Source organism: Pistacia vera, unplaced genomic scaffold (assembly GCF_008641045.1).
Source record: "Pistacia vera cultivar Batoury unplaced genomic scaffold, PisVer_v2 Contig51, whole genome shotgun sequence".
NCBI lineage: Eukaryota > Viridiplantae > Streptophyta > Magnoliopsida > Sapindales > Anacardiaceae > Pistacia > Pistacia vera.
Window position 1 is genome coordinate 1,916,817 of NW_022196346.1, and position 17,032 is coordinate 1,933,848.

Consider the following 17,032-nt stretch of genomic DNA (forward strand, 5'->3'; position numbering starts at 1 on the left):
ACTATTAAAACATGGTGGACAGTGTAACCGCTTCCCCTCCCGTGTCGACATCCATCCGACTGCATCCTCACCTGGATCCTGCAAAACATAGGAAAACAACGGGGTGAGCACTAAAACAATGCTCAGTAAGTAAATCCTCTACTCATCTATCCCCGTAACTCTTTCTCTAATTCTTTCCTTACAACTCCTCGTTCAATTTCTCTTTGGGTACTTCTCTCTTTTTTTTCTTTCTCTTTCTCTTAGAACTCTTTTCTATTACCTCTCTTTAGTAAGTCACGACCCCATCTTACCGGGGGCACGGCCGGGACTCGCTCCCACTCTACGTGACCTCTACTCATTCTAGCCGATCGGACTCGGTTATGCATAGATTCGGAACCCTTGGCCATGTGAGTATATAATCTCTCTCTCTCGGGTACTCGGGTATAGCCCTCATCCGCATGCACTCTCATGGGCTACACCGATTCTCTATCTGATACTCATGCCGCTCTCTCAATGCGGTGTACATGCGGGAATACTCTACCCATTACTCACGGGTTCCCCATCGCACAACCTACTCTATTCTCTTTCTCTTAACTCTTAAGGAACTTATACTCAAATTCTCTACTAAATCTCAAGCTACTTCTCAAGTGTATAAACAAAGGTGTAGAGCTATCTCATGCTCCCTAATGCACTAATGAAATGCCTATTACAAGATTTCCTCAAAACAGTCATTCTGCACCAGTCACACTAAAAATACCATAACTTGCGTTATACACCTCGGATTGCTACGGTTCAGGTCTCGTTTCAAAAATTAGAAACAGGGCTACAACTTCTATGTTTTGGTCTCAGCCCAGTTCAAACCGTAAGATGCCCAAAAATTACTTAGAAAGTTACGGCAGTGACAGGGCAGATTTCACTTAGGCATTTCATCAAACAACTCATGTGCATATAAACACTCTACTAAAATTACTACTATACTTCATTCTCTAGCCATCCAAAATGGGGAAAAACTCCCTTTAACAACCATAATTACCTGTCAAGAAAAGCACCTCCAAAAAGGTTTACACCATATCTCTCAAACTTCATCTCAAATTTCATTTCTCAATACACATTAAAACACTTCTCATACATGGAATCTATCCAACAACTACAAAATAGCTACTCATCTCAAATCAATTTCTCATTAATCATACTACATACTGATCATGCATACATCTCTACACAAAAGCTTATTCAAAACTCAAGTTGGTAGGATTTACTTACCTTGTGCAAAGATGACTTCTTTAGCACTTTTCCTTCCCTTTGTGGTCTTGTCTCTTCTCTACAACTCAAAACAACCACAAGGACAGCAACAACCAAATAAGACTTCACTACAATTATAAGAAAACTCACATCTAAAGCATGAATTCTTACCTTAGGAAGCTTTAGATGAAATCTCTACTCAAAACCCCTCTTAAATCCCTTAGAAATCTTGGAAGATTGGATGGAGAAATTGAGAGAAAATGGGCAAATGGAAGAGGCGGTGGAATGAAGAAATAAAGGGTTTCTCTACACTTAACCCTTTTTAGTTCATATTATAAGCATCCTTTCCCATTTTGCCCTTGCTCTTCCTTGAAAATTCCATCTATATCCTTTGATTCTTTACAAATACACCCCCATCCAAACACAATCTCTACTAAATTTCCTTTCATTTTACTCCCCACTTTTCCTACTAATTAGGGGTAGAATGGTCATTGTGTCCCAAAAGAAGAATTCTCTAGAAAACTCAAGAATCTTTGTTTTAGGCTCGTCGCCGCGGCGAAGCATTTTTCGTCGCCTCGGCGAAATAGGGCAGAACCTACCCGTAATGCAACTTCTCCTCCTCGCCGCGGCGAAGTTTCTTCTTCGCCCCGGCGAAGATTGGATTTCCAACTTCACCAAAACTCAACCAATTTCAAGGCAACAATTCAACCAACTCAACATACAAACTCAATTAAAGTTGAAACAATAAACTTTTAACTAATACATCAAATCTTAAATACGTACCTCAAGTGGGATATTACATATATAGTGAAGAGTGTTTCATTTAATGAACACTACTTTCCTTTTTCTAACTCTTTTCCTAATCCCAGTCCAGCATTAAACATGACTTCTTCTTTTGCTGAAACGTGTTCTGCACCTGACTCCTTTTGGCCTATTGTCACTTCTTTCCCATATACAAAGACATGTATAGCTGCTATTTCTACTCCTTCCCATATGTCACTTACAAAGAACTATGTGTCCTCATCTTTATCCATTACACCTACTCCCTCACATGCATCACTTAATGAGTCTCCTATTGCCTCATCTACCGTACCTACTACCTCACATGTGTTATTTCTTGACTCTTCAACATCAAATGATCTGCCCCCACGTAACTCTTCTCCTCTAGAAATCCCTTTTTACATTGAACTTAATATTCCCCCTCTTGTTGTTCAAAGAATTCATGTCATGAAAACAAGATCTCAAACAGCTCAATGTCCCTCCTCTGCCGTAGCCCTGTTTGCTTCCACCTATATAAATCCCCATGAGTCAACTTCAGTTTCTGAAGCCCTTGCTTCTCCTCACTAGTTTGTTGCTATGACAACTGAATTTGATGCACTATAGAGTACTCAGACTTGGATTTTAGTCCCTCGTTCTCCTGATATGCATGTTGTTTCAAATAAATGGGTGTTCAAAGTTAAATATAATGCAGATGGATCAGTTCAAAGGTGCAAGACTCGTCTTGTTGCTAAAGGATTTTAGCAGCAACCTGGTCTTGATTTTGCTGAAACTATCAGCCTTGTTATGAAACTTGTTACTGTGCATGTGATCCTTACCTTGGCTGTAACTCATCACTGGGATATTCAGTAACTTGACGTCAATAACACCTTTCTTAATGGTGATTTGCAGGAAGTTGTTTATATGCATCAACCAGTTGGCTTTGTTGATCAGAATCATCCTGGTTATGTTTGCAAATTATCTAAGGCATTGTATGGCTTGAAACAGGCCCCTTGTGCCTAGTTTGACAAACTCAAATTTGCCTTACTTGAATGGGGTTTTCATAATGCAGTGTCTAACACCAGTTTGTTTTATTTCTTAGACTCTACTCATGTTATCTATCTGTGATCTACGTGGATAATATCTTGGTCACTGGTGATGATCCTCACCTCATTTCTTAGCTTATCTCTGATCTGAATGGTAAGTTTTCACTTAGAACTCTCGGTTCTTTGAGTTATTTTTTGGGCATTGAGGCTTACCGTGATGAGTTAGGTCTTCATCTGACTCAAGCCAAATATATTAAGGATTTAGTTTGGAAAACTAATCTCTCTGAAGCTCATGATTGTCCTACTCCCATGGTCTCTCATGGCAAGTTGGCCTTGAATGATAGCGAGTTATTTAGTGAGCCCTTTTTATATCGCAACACCATTGGCTCTGTTCAGTACCTAATCATTACTAGGCCTGATATTGCCTTCACTGTCAACAAATTGAGCCAGTATTTACAGGCACCTATGGTTCTGCACTGGCAAACTTGTAAATGCCTAATTAGTTACCTTAAAGGCTCTCTTCATTTTGGCTTCCATCTCTAGGCTGCTATTCCTCTCATGATTGAAGGATATATTTATGCGGATTGGGCTAGTAATCTTGATGATCGTCGCTCCACTAGCGGTTATTGTATTTACCTTGGTGGCAATTTAGTTCAATGGAGCTCTAAAAAGCAATATGTTTTTGCTCGCTCCTCTGCTGAATCCGAATATCGCTCCCTTGCTCAAGCTGCTAGTGAAGTCCTTTGGCTGCAACAGTGTTTTCAGGAGCTTGGTGTTTCTTTAATGCATTCCACACCAGTTCTTTGGTGTGATAATGTCAGCGCCGCCTCACTTGCTTCTAATCCTGTTCAGCATGCTCGCACCAAACATATTGAGACTGATCTTCATTTTATCCGCGAAAAGATTGCCACAAAAGCCTTAGCAGTTCAGTATATTTCTTCTGCTTATCAACTTGCTGATATCTTTACTAAGCCTCTTCCCATTACTCAGTTTGGTATCTTTCGCAACAAGCTCATCAAGGCTTCTCCTTTGTTTCACTTGGGAGAGGATGATGACTGGTTGAATGAAGTTCTGCTGCGTTTCTTTTAGTCTTTCTGACTTTCTTGACTGCTGCATTTTTCTGGGCTGTTACTTTTGCATTTTTCTGAAAGATGTTTGCTATTTTGTGTTGCTGTTTGCTGTTGCACTTTCTGCATTTCTCTTTGCAGTTGCACTTGTTCTCTGGAAGCTGTTTTCTGAATGAAGTTTCTACTCTACTGGTTGTTACTACATCAGTTTTGCTTTATTCTGTTAAGCAAGCTAAGACAAGGCATTTTTTCTTCATCATGCCCTGCTTAGCTTGAGGGAGGATGTTAAATGATGAATTGACTTCAAAGTCAAAGATTAACTAGAGTTAGTTTTGTAACTATAGTTAGTTAATCATAGTTTAAGAAATCTGTATAAAAAGACAACACTCTGTTTTATTTTCATTAAGTGGGAGATTAATAAAGTCTTTCTCTTCATAATAGAAATTTTACTTTGTTCGGTGGAGTTCTTATTCAACTGGATTGCTGTTGAGATTTTTTGATACACATGATCCCGATTATTTCTCCCTCACCTTTGAAAAACGAGATGAAAATCTTTAGATGTTGTAGAGTTGTAAAGAATTATATTTATAAGGTAGACGTTATTTATTATTCTTCTTGTTATTCACTCGGGATGTACAATATATCTCCTTCCTATTACAGTTTAAGGTCATGGAAAGAAGTTAGTACAGTTATGTAATCAGATTTCGCACTAATAAATAACTAACGTTTACTAGTACAGCTATTTTGCCAATAAGATGAAAACATTTCAAATTTCTGCTTGTTAAGCAAGAAAATTGAAACATTCATCAAGAAGTCAGCAATTTCATTGAAACATATGAAGCTCCGTTTTCTTTTATTTTTTCTGCCCAAGAAAATTTTGAGTTTACGTTTGTTTTCCAAGAAACTGAACTTTTGATTAGAAGCAGTTTGCTTCATTCTGCTTCTTTTTCTTATTATTATTATTATTTTTTTTTTTGTCAACAAAATTTTCACTTTCTGTTGTTTTTGGGAAAACCGATAATTTTCGGGGTTGTATTCTGAAAGTAAAAGTGAACTGGTTAGAAATAATGTGAAGTGATAACACTCTACTTAAAAGCTGAAGCGAAGAATGTCTTCAGCTGAAACGAGTTGTTTAGCTGTTTGTAGACAAGCTGGAGCGGGGATTTTAACGATCAGCTGTTGCATTTGCCATATTCTTTATAATCAATCGGTTGTTGCCACATTGAATGTGAGAATTCATTGTTAACTAATATATCGTTTGTTTTAGTAGTTCCAGTACCATCGTAATGTATAGAAAAGAAAATAATGGGCAATACTTCCATAGATTAGTTAATTTTGAACATTAAAAGATGAGCATCTAGGGAAAATTTTGTTTTATCCATGCCCTGTTTAAGCAAGAAAAATTCACGCAAGAATACGGTTTTTTTTTTTTTTTTTTTGTTTTTCCTGTCAGTTTGCCTCCATGGGTGACTATGTGGAAGTTTTGAACTGAAAACAAATTTTCTTCGATGAAATGACATGCATTTTTTCCCTTTGGGACGAACGTACAATTAATATTTCCATTATTAATATGAAATAAGACATGCTATAGCGTTAAGTTTTCTCCTTATATCCGAAATTTGCTTTATTAAATTTGGTAAAAATTGTGAAGAGACCAAAAAATAAATAAATAAATAAAGATGATGAAGACAACTCTGAAGCACTTTGGATTGACATTTAAGCTTTGACAATTCTAAAGCATTTGCAAAATCTTGTTGAATAAAGAAATTTTCCAAAACGTAAACCAAGAAGAATTTCTCAAATTCAAAGATGTGTAATTGCTTATCTTGGTCCTATAGTAGCACCGCCACTACTTCTGCCTCGACTCGGAGATTTCATATTGGTAACACCGGTTGACATGAAGCTAATACATACATTTGACCAAAATCTAATTTCTAAAAGTAATGTTCCACACGCAAGACCACTAATTTGTTCATTTTGCTAAAAAACGAATAATTCGTAGACGTTACGTCATTAACTTACAATAATTAACAACATCCTTACTCAAACATATATGAAACATATAAAAGAAACCAATAACTTAAAAATAGATAAACCGTATTAAGTTACAACATTCTTCAAACTGAGGACAAAATTGGCTAATGACTTGTTATAAATTTGTGGCATTAGCTTTCTTCAATGCATTATAAATATGGTCTTACAGAACTGGGATTTCATAATTACTCATTGAAGAAGACTATAGCAAGAAAGTAACAACAATAAAAGAAGAAAGGATAACATGGTGAAATCGATTGACATCGCGAAAGTTGCCTTTTTATTGGTATTATTTGTATCAACAACTAGAGCTCAGTCAATTTTCGATGTGACGAAAGATGGCGCAAAAGCCAATGGACCAGATATCAATGCGGTAATACACCAATGCAATAAAAAATACGTATGCATAACGATTTCTATTTCGTTAATCTCCTTGATAACATAACGTTTCTTGTCTCAGGCTTTAATGAGTACATGGAAAAAAGCATGTGCATCTGCTACGCCAAGCAAAGTGTTGATTCCAAAAGGGATATTCTCATTAAGTCCAGTGACCTTAGAAGGTCCCTGCAAGGCTCCTATTGAGGTTCAAGTTCAAGGCACCCTCAAGGCCCTATCGGGCGCTGGCAAAACGACAGAGGATGGCGGTTGGGTTACTTTCCAACACATTGAAGGCTTCACATTGTCGGGTGGTGGAATTTTCGATGGCCAAGGAGGCTCGTCTTGGGGAGCCTGTGGCAATGATTATTGCAAGCAGCTTCCCATTGTAAGTTTATTATCCAATTGTATATATCCTGCTAACCTATTTAAAGAGTGTGTTATACGTGTGGCACTGACAAAACTTGTTTCAATTCTGTGCACAGAATATGAGGTTCGACTTCATTACTAACGGGTTGGTCCAAGATGTAACTTCCCTAAATAGCAAACAATTTCATGTTAACGTCCTAGGTTGCAAGAACTTCAGTTTTCGTCGCTTTACCGTCACCGCGCCCGGAGATAGCAAAAACACCGATGGCATCCACATCGGAAGATCTAGTGGAATTGAAATTATAGATTCAAAAATTGGAACAGGTGATGATTGCATTTCCATCGGTGGTGGAGCTCAAAATGTATCAATTACCAAAGTTATATGCGGACCTGGCCATGGCATCAGCGTTGGAAGTCTAGGACAGTATGAAGAAGAAGAACCTGTAATCGGAATCACTGTCAAGGGTTGTACTCTCACTAATACCGACAATGGTATGAGAATCAAAACTTGGCCAGCTTCTTATGCAGCCTCTGCATCCAACATGCATTTCGAGGATGTTACTATGGTTAATGTCAGCGATCCTATCATCATTGATCAATCCTACTGCCCACACAATGATTGCAATGCAAAGATATAAGAAAAAAAAAAATCTTTGTTTCTTTCTTTTGTGTTTATCAAGTCTCATGACATTGACCATATCAGTTCCATAATGCTTTGTTCTGTTTTTTTTAGCTTCCATCGCGCGTAAAGATCAACAACGTTAGCTTCAAGAACATTCGGGGCACTTCTACAACTCCAGTTGCTGTAAAGCTTGACTGTAGTAGTGGTTCACCATGCCAGGGTGTGGAGCTTGACAATATTGACCTTAAATACATTGGAAAGGAAGGATCTATTACATCAGAATGTAGTAATGTTAGACCTAAGACGATCGGCGTACAAAGCGCGCTAGCATGTGGCAGCCCAACCGCGGCCCATACAGGCAAAGCTTAATTTAATTTCGAAACTATGTGGAGACAATGCATAGCCACTCTTAAACATTTTCATGTCGAATGCATGAATCAGACAGTTACAAACATTTCTAAATGACTGTTGTGCGAGTTTCACTGCGCAATTAAATTTAAATAAAATTTATCTTCTTGTTGAACTTGTCACCGAATTTTTTTTTTTTTTTTTAATTTTGTGCGCGCGCTAGCCTATTAAATTTAACCTTAATGTTAACAAACCTGTGAACTCATATTACATCTAACACTGAACAGAGAAACCTATGGACCTTTTTTTTTTTTTTCTTGTGATGAGTTTTTTACCATCGTAATGTATAGAAAAGAAAATAATGGGAAATACTTCCGTATTTTAGTTAAGTTTGGACATTAAAAGATGACAACTAGGGAAAATTCTGTTTCTGATATCGATGGCTTATTTAAGTAGGAAAACCTCACACAGGAAAGGGGTTTTATTTTATGATTATTTTTCCTATCAGTTTGCCTCACACAGAAATGACGTGCATTTTTTACATCTGGGTCAGACGTACAATTGATATTTCTATTATTAATTTAATGTAAGACATGCTATAGCGTTCAATTTTCTCCTCCTGTCCATAATCTGCTTCATTGAATTTGGTAGAAATTGTAAAGAGACAAAAAAAAAAAAAAGAAAAAAAAAAAAGGATAATGGAAACAATTCTGAAATACTTTGGATTGACATTTAATCCTTGACAATTCTAAAAAATTTAGAAAATCTTACTGAATAAGGAAATTTTTCAAAACGTAAACCAAGAAGAATTTCTCAAATTCATAGATAGATTTCATCGTGTGTTTTTTCACTGTTGCCTCTCGATTTAGACTGATTTTCATTATGTATTTTATACTGTATCTCTAGATATGCAAGGTCCAAAATGTAAAGGTTCTAGGGGAACAGGAGTATAAAAAGAAAAAAGGGTTAAAAAGAGATAAAAAAGAGAAAATTTTACTTTGTTCGGTGGAGTTCTTATTACTGGATTGCTGTTGAGATTTTTTATCCACATGATCCGATTATTCTCCCTCACTTTGAAAAAGAGATGAAAATCTTTAGATGTTGCAGAGTTGTAAAAAATATATTTATAGGTAGAGTTATTTATTATTCTTCTTGTTATTCACTGGGATGTACATATATCTCCTTCCTATTACAGTTTAAGGTCATGGAAAGAGTTAGTCAGTTATGTTCAATTTCGCACTAATAATAACTAACGTTTGTAACACCCACATGTGAGGTATGCTATTTATGTTGTAATTCCCTCAGTTTTACTTGTTACAAGGTGAAAGATTAAAAAATTAGAATTTGCAGACTTTGCTGCGGCAAAGGAGGTTTGTGGTCGTGACACTGTACACACTGCCTAATCTGTTTTAGAATTTGCAGGCTTCCAGCGGCAACGTACACTTTTGGAATGCTTCGACGAGGCGAAGAAAAATTTTCGCTGAGGCAAAGAACTTGCTGGAATTCTTGAGAAAATTCTGAAAACTGCTCAAGGGCAAAATGGTCATTTCACCCTAATTAGTTGAAATTGTGGGAGTGAAAAGTGTAGAAATGCAATGAAATAAGGGTATTATTGTAATTGACTAAAGGGCAAGATGAAATTTCTTAGAAGTGTAAGGGTAAAATGGGAAAGTTAAACAAATATGAGATATTAAGGGTTCAAGAATTGAAACCCTACCATTCTCCCCAATTCTCTCAATTCTCTCACCAAATTTCCAAGGAATTCATAGGATTTTTTGGTTGATTGGTAGAATTTCAATCCTAATCTTCCATAGGTAAGATTTATGCACTACGATGTGAGATTAAAGTCTTTAAAGTGTTGAATTCTTATAGTTATATCCTAGGGTTTAAGAGAAGAGGAAGTCTACCAAAGACAGATTCTAGTGTGGAACTACCCAAGTTCAAGGTAAGTAAATCCAACCTTAGCCATGATTTGAGCAATAATTGTGTAGAGAAATTTTTATGTATTTATGTGCTTGAATGTTGAGTATTATTGATGAATTAATGTTGAATGATGTTTAGAATTCCACCATGAGATATGTGTAGAATGAGATGAATTGGTGGAAGTTTGAAGAAGTTATGAAGAGTTAGAATAGAATCTTGAAGTGTGAATTTCCTCGCCAAGTTTAGTGTTGATTTTAGGAGCTTTGGCTCCAATTTTTGGTGGTTGAAGTAGATATCCCATGTAATCACCTTAGTACTTTGATTGTGCATACAAGGTTTGATGAAATTTCAAAGAGAAGTGCATGTATGAGTATGTTAGTTCATTATTTTGATATGAGTTTGTAGATGATAGAGAAGTAGAGAATGACAGCTTACATGACATATGCATTCTTGCATTTAAGCATTTGAATTTAGAAAGAATACAAGAAAAAGTCCATCTACATGCATACATGCATATAGAACACTAAAGAACAAAGGAAAGAAGAAAATTACTAAAGAAAAGAAAGAAATTAAATACAAAATTTTTAAAGAAAGATAGAGAAAAGAAGGTTGTTACGATAGGGAACCCGTGAGTGACAAAGAAGAATATTCCCACATGCACGCTACCTTTTGTGAGCAGCCTAAGAATAAGAAAGAAGAATTTATACGTCCGTAAGAAGTGCATGTGGATGAGGACTGTACCCAGAAGAACATACCTACATGCACATCGCCTTTAATGAGTCCTAAGATAAGAAGAAATTTGTACAGTCCATAAGAAGTGCATGTAGATAGAGGACATTACTCACTCACACGCCAGGGTTTCGAATCCTGCCTCTACCTAGTCCGAATCGCGCAACAAGAAAAGAAAAGAAAGAAAGAATAGAAAGAAGAAGAAGAAGAAAGATAGAAACAAAAGAAAGAAGAAAAGATAGAAGAAGAGAGAAAAAAGAACAGAAAGAGAAGTAACACAAAAAGAAGAGAAAAGAAAAACAGAAGAAAAATGCATCTTTTATGCATTTGTGCATAGCATTATGCCATATCTTTATTCAGAATTAGTTTTCCTTTTATGTTTACATGTTAGTAAGTAGAAGCAAAAATTCTAGAAAGAACAGAAAAGAATGAGAAGTTGATGTAAGGAAGAAATTCAGGATTGAGTAACGGAGGAAGAAGAATGGTATAGCAGATTATACTTAGAGCAATTAGTTCTCAATGTGCAATTAATTTAAATAAAATTTATCTTCTGTGGTTGACACTTGTCACCGATTTTTTTTTTTTTTTTTTTGTGTGAACTAGCCTATTAAATTTAACCTTAATGTTAACAAACCTGTGAACTCATATTACATCTAACACTGAACCGAGAAACCTATGGGCCTTCTTTTTTTCTTGTGATGAGTTTTTTTTACCTTCGTAATGTATAGAAAAGAAAATAATATTTTAGTTAAGTTTGAACATTAACAGATGACAACTAGGGAAAATTCTGTTTCTGATATCCATGCCTTGTTTAAGTAAGAAAACCTCACACAGGAATGGGGTTTTATTTTACGATTGTTTTTCCCGTCAATTTGCCTCCATGGGTGACTTCGTGGAAGTTTTGAACTGAAAACAAATTTTCTCGCGGAAATGACGTGCATTTTTTCCATCTGGGTCGGACGTACAATTGATATTTCCATTATTAATATAAAGTAAGACATGCTATAGCGTTACGTTTTCTCCTTATGTCCATAATTTGCTTCATTGAATTTGGTAGAAATTGTAAAGAGACAAAAAAAAAAAAAAAAAAAGGATAATGAAAACAATTCTGAAACACTTTGGATTGACATTTAAGCTTTGACCATTCTAAAAAATTTAGAAAATGTCACTAAATAAAGAAATTTTTCAAAACGTAAGCCAAGAAGAATTTCTCAAATTCATAGATAGATTTCATTGTGTGTTTTTTCACTGTTGCCTCTAGATTTAGACTGGTTTTCATTATGTATTTTATACTGTATCTGTAGATATGCAAGGTCCAAAATGCAAAGTTTCTAGGGGAAAAGGGAGCAGAGGCAGAAGTTTTACTTTGTCCGTGTTAAATGATGAATTGGCCTCAGAGTCAAAGATTAACTAGAGTTAGTTTTGTAACTATAGTTAGTTAATCATAGTTTAGGAAATATGTATAAAAAGACAACACTCTGTCTACTTTCATTAAGTGGGAGATTAATAAAGTCTTTCTCTTCATAACAGATTCTTTTTTTTTTTTTTTTTTTTTTTTAATGGTATCAGAGCCATTGAAAATTTTCCATCAGATTCTCGGCAACCAAACACTGCTTTTGTTCAAGAAAAGCTTCACACACCTTCTACACAAGATGATGAGACCATTGCGCATCCTCATTTCACCTCTGGTTCCACTTCCTCCACTACTGCCGTAACTTCTTTGTCTCCAACAACCTTACCACCGATTACCATCAAGCTTCATCAAAAAAATTATGTGTATTGGCGATCACAAGTACTGTCCGCTGTTCGAGAATTTGATTTTGAGCATTTTCTGACTAGATCTCGATCTCCACCACTAGAAATTATAACCTTTGGTACTACTTCTAAAGCCTTCACTTGTGTTAATCCTGCCTTTGCTGCCTGGTGTCGTCTTGATCAGTTGATAGTAAATTGGCTACTTGCCTCTGTTTCTGAAAATATGATGCGGCATGTGATAAAATGCTCTAATGCATCTGAGATCTGGTCCAACTTAGATAAACTGAATTTAACTCAAGCAAAGTCTTAGATCATGCATCAACATCATCTTCTTCAGACTACTACAAAAGGCTCAATGTCCGTCTGTGACTATATTCAGAAAATGAAAGATGTTGTTGATATGCTTTCTGCTTTAGGAACAGAGCTTTCTGATTCTGAACTCATTCTCTACATTCTCAGTGGCCTTGGCCCCGAGTTCTATGTTGTTATGGTAAATTTAACCTCTCTCACTTCTCGATGTGAATCTTTTACATTAGAAGAAGCTCAATTTGAACTTCAAGCCTATAAGAACAGACTTGCTTGTCAAACTTCAGCCTACTCTATTGATCTTCAGAGCTCAAATGTACCTTCGTCAGCTCTTTATGTATCAACAAATCAATCCTCCTCTGGTGGTGCTTCGCAACAGTTTGCTCCTCAAAATCATGGCCATCAAGTTGTCTTTAATAATGGCAGAGGTCGGGACAAAAATGTTTCTGGTCGTGGCAAACCTATTTGCCAACTATGTGGTAAAACTGGCAATGTTGTCATGCAGTATTATCACCAATTTGACATAAGCTTCCAAGGTCCTCAACCTGTTTGAGCTGCTTTGCCACCACTGTCGTTTCAATCACCTTTCTCTATGACTCCACGTTATGGTCCTTAGGCATTTGTCGCTCCCTCAATGGCTACTCCCTTTCCTTCTCAATCTTCATCAGCACCAGTTTATCTAATTTATCAACCTTATCAACGACCTTATAAGCACAATTCTTTACAATATTGTCACACTTATCAGCCAGCACCACAATCTTATCAACCACCCTCTTCATCATATCACCAAGTGCCTAATACCTCCACTACCTTTCATGCTGCACCAGCTACTGTTGCTGACAAATCCTGGTACTTAGACAGTGGTGCCTCTGATCATATCACCTCTGATGCACAACAACTTTTAGCTCTTGGCAACTACAAAGGATCTAAGAAGTTGGCTGTGGTAGTTTACTTGATATTGTATGCATTGGTTCAGGCTCTTTATCTTGCACATACTTTGGTAATGTCTTAGTCTTACGAAGAGTATTAGTTGTTCCCAGGATTACTAAGAATCTTATTAGTATTTCTCGCCTTGTTCAAGATAATCCTATCATAGTTGAATTCTCATCTAGTTCTGGTCTTATTAAGCACAAGAAAACCTAGGCAATTCTTCTCCAAGGATATTTTAGAGATGGACTGTATTTCCTAGATCTCCTTGGAATCTTGCCTCATAAAGCTCTCTCCTTAGCTCCACCGTTCACATCACCGACTTCAGCTCCACCATTGTTGGCACAGGCTTCTACCTCACTGCTTTTTCCTGCAATTCATCTTGTGTATCAGCCTTATTCTTCTGATAATAAATTGTGTTCTTCTGCTTCTAATAATGATAATAATGTTGCTGCTTATTTACTTGGTAATAAGATTGGTGATTTATGGCATCAAAGATTGGGCCATCCTCATATGGCTGTTCTTCATAAAGTTTTATCTCAGTTTGATAAACCAATTGCTGCATCTACTTCATTTTGTGCCTTTTATCGGTTTGGTTAACAATGTCAAACTACTTTCCCAAGCTCACTTCAAGAGAGTATGCAACCGTTAGATCTTTTCCATTCGGATATTTGGGGACTAGCCTCTATTGCTTCTGTTAAAGGTTATAAATACTATGTTCATTTTGTATTTAATTTCAGTAATTTATCCTTTAAAGGCTAAGTCTGCGACAAAATTGACTTTTATGGAATTCCATGTTATGGCTGAGCGTCAATTCAGTACATCCTTAAAGTGTTTGCAAACAGATTCTGGTGGGGAGTACCAGGCTCTTTTCCCTTATTTAAAACAACATGGTATTCTTTTTCGCTTATCCTATCCATATACGCATCAGTAGAATGGCAAGGTAGAGAGAAAACATCGGCACTTGGTTGAAATTGGCTTAACACCACTGGCTCGGGCTTCTATGCCACTCAAATACTGGTGGAATGCCTTTCATACTTCAGTATTTCTGATCAATCTTCTACCTACAGTTACCTTAAATCACATGTCTCCCTTTGAGGTTCTGTTTCACCAAAAACCAAACTACTCCTTTTTTAAAGTATTTGGATGTGCCTCCAACCCTTATCTTTGCCTTTATAATCATCATAAATTTGATTTTTATACTTCTCGGTGTGTTTTTATTGGCTATAGTCTCTTTCATAAGGGATATAAGTGTCTTCGTTCATCTGGCAGGGTCTATATCGTGAAGAGTGTTTCATTTAATGAACACTATTTTCCTTTTTCTAACTCTTTTCCTAATCCCAATTCAGCATTAAACACGACTTCTTCTTCTGCTGAAACGTGTTCTGCACCTGTCTCCTTTTGGCCTATTGTCACTTCTTTTCCATATACAAAGACATCTATAGCTGCTATTTCTACTCCTTCCTATACGTCACTTACAAAGAACTATGTGTCCTCATCTTTATCCATTACACCTACTCCCTCACATGCATCACTTAATGAGTCTCCTATTGCCTCATCTACCGTACCTACTACCTCACATGTGTTATTTCTTGACTCTTCAACATCAAATGATCTGCCCCTACGTAACTCTTCTCCTCTAGAAATCCTTTTTTACATTGAACTTAATATTCCCCCTCTTGTTGTTCAAAGAATTCATGTCATGAAAACAAGATCTCAAACAGCTCGATGTCCCTCCTCTGCGGCAGCCCTGTTTGCTTCCACCTATATAAATCATCATGAGCCAACTTTAGTTTCTGAAGCCCTTGGTTCTCCTCACTAGTTCGTTGTTATGATAGCTGAATTTGATGCACTACAGAGTACTCAGACTTGGATTTTAGTCCCTCGTTCTCCTGATACGCATGTTGTTTCAAATAAATGGGTGTTCAAAGTTAAATATAATGCAGATGGATGAGTTCATAGGTGTAACGCTCTTCTTGTTGCTAAAGGATTCTAGCAGCAACCTGGTCTTGATTTTGCTGAAACTTTCAGCCTTGTTATGAAACTTGTTACTATGCATGCGATCCTTACCTTGGCTGTAACTCATCACTGGGATATTCAGCAACTTGACGTCAATAATGCCTTTCTTAATGGCGATTTGCAGGAAGTTGTTTATATGCGTCAACCAGCTGGCTTTGTTGATCATAATCATCCTGGTTATGTTTGCAAATTATCCAAGGCATTGTATGGCTTGAAACAGGCCCCTCGTGCCTGGTTTGACAAACTCAAATTCGCCTTACTTGAATGGGGTTTTCATAATGCAGTGTTTGACACCAGTTTGTTTTATTTCTTAGACTCTACTCATGTTATCTATCTGTTGATCTACGTGGATAATATCTTGGTCACTGGTGATGATCCTCACCTCATTTCTCAGCTTATCTCTAATCTAAATGGTAAGTTTTCACTTAGAACTCTCAGTTCTCTAAGTTATTTTTTGGGCATTGAGGCTTGCCGTGATGAGTTAGGTCTTTATCTGACTCAAGCCAAATATATTAAGGATTTAGTTTGGAAAACTAATCTCTCTGAAGCTCATGATTGTCCTACTCCCATGGTCTCTCATTGCAAGTTGGCCTTGAATGACGGTGAGTTATTTAGTGAGCCCTCTTTATATCGCAACGCCATTGGCTCTCTTCAGTACCTAACCATTACTAGGGCTGATATTGCCTTCACTGTCAACAAATTGAGCCAATATTTACAAGCTCCTACGGTTCTGCACTGGCAAGCTTGTAAATGCCTAATTCGTTACCTTAAAGGCTCTCTTCATTTTGGCTTACATCTCTAGGCTGCTATTCCTCTCATGATTGAAGGATATTCTGATGCGGATTGGGATAGTAATCTTGATGATCGTCGCTCCACTAGCGGTTATTGTATTTACCTTGGTAGCAATTTAGTTCAATGGAGCTCTAAAAAGCAATATGTTGTTGCTCGCTCCTCTGCTGAATCCGAATATCGCTCGCTTGCTCAAGCTGCTAGTGAAGTCCTTTGGCTGCAATAGTTGTTTCAGGAGCTTGGTGTTTCTTTAATGCATTCCACACCAGTTCTTTGGTGTGATAATGTCANATAATAACCTGCCAAAATATTGCATATATGCCAAGCCTTTTATTCAGTCACAAAGTCTTGGAATGCAGAGCAGAGATTTTAGGTTGAGTTCCTTGAATGTGGAATCTAAGTGGGGTTAGTAACATAACTATCATATGGTCCACTTACATTTTGAATTAAGAACAAAAGGGTCTGCAAGCATTAGCGTAAAAAGTTAGTTTATTGATTTACCCGTATGGTTTTATAATTAGAGAAGAGAGCACAACCAGACCATCCAACAAATAAATAATTACTACTTGAGTCATCTTCTAATCAAATTCTATTCTTTACGTTTTTGTTATTTTAAGCAATTTTTCTTCTGAAAAAATGAATGGAGAAACTCTTAAGAGATGGAAATGGGAAAGCAAAAGATTAAAAGTGAAGATTCTATGTTACAAATCCAAGCTGGAAGGGTAATAATAGTAAATAATTATTAT

The 17,032-nt window shown here is 36.7% G+C and overlaps 1 protein-coding gene across 1 annotated transcript; it reads left to right on the top strand.

Annotated features, from left to right (window-relative positions):
• The first annotated feature begins 6,368 nt into the window (after positions 1-6,368).
• LOC116106168 (exopolygalacturonase-like) lies at positions 6,369-12,555 on the top strand. Its single transcript, XM_031392510.1, has 6 exons — positions 6,369-6,497; positions 6,585-6,887; positions 6,985-7,498; positions 7,600-7,848; positions 11,795-11,888; positions 12,060-12,555. Exons 1-6 carry the CDS (start codon positions 6,369-6,371, stop codon positions 12,553-12,555), a joined length of 1,785 nt encoding a protein of 594 aa, XP_031248370.1.
• The last annotated feature ends 4,477 nt before the right edge of the window (positions 12,556-17,032 follow it).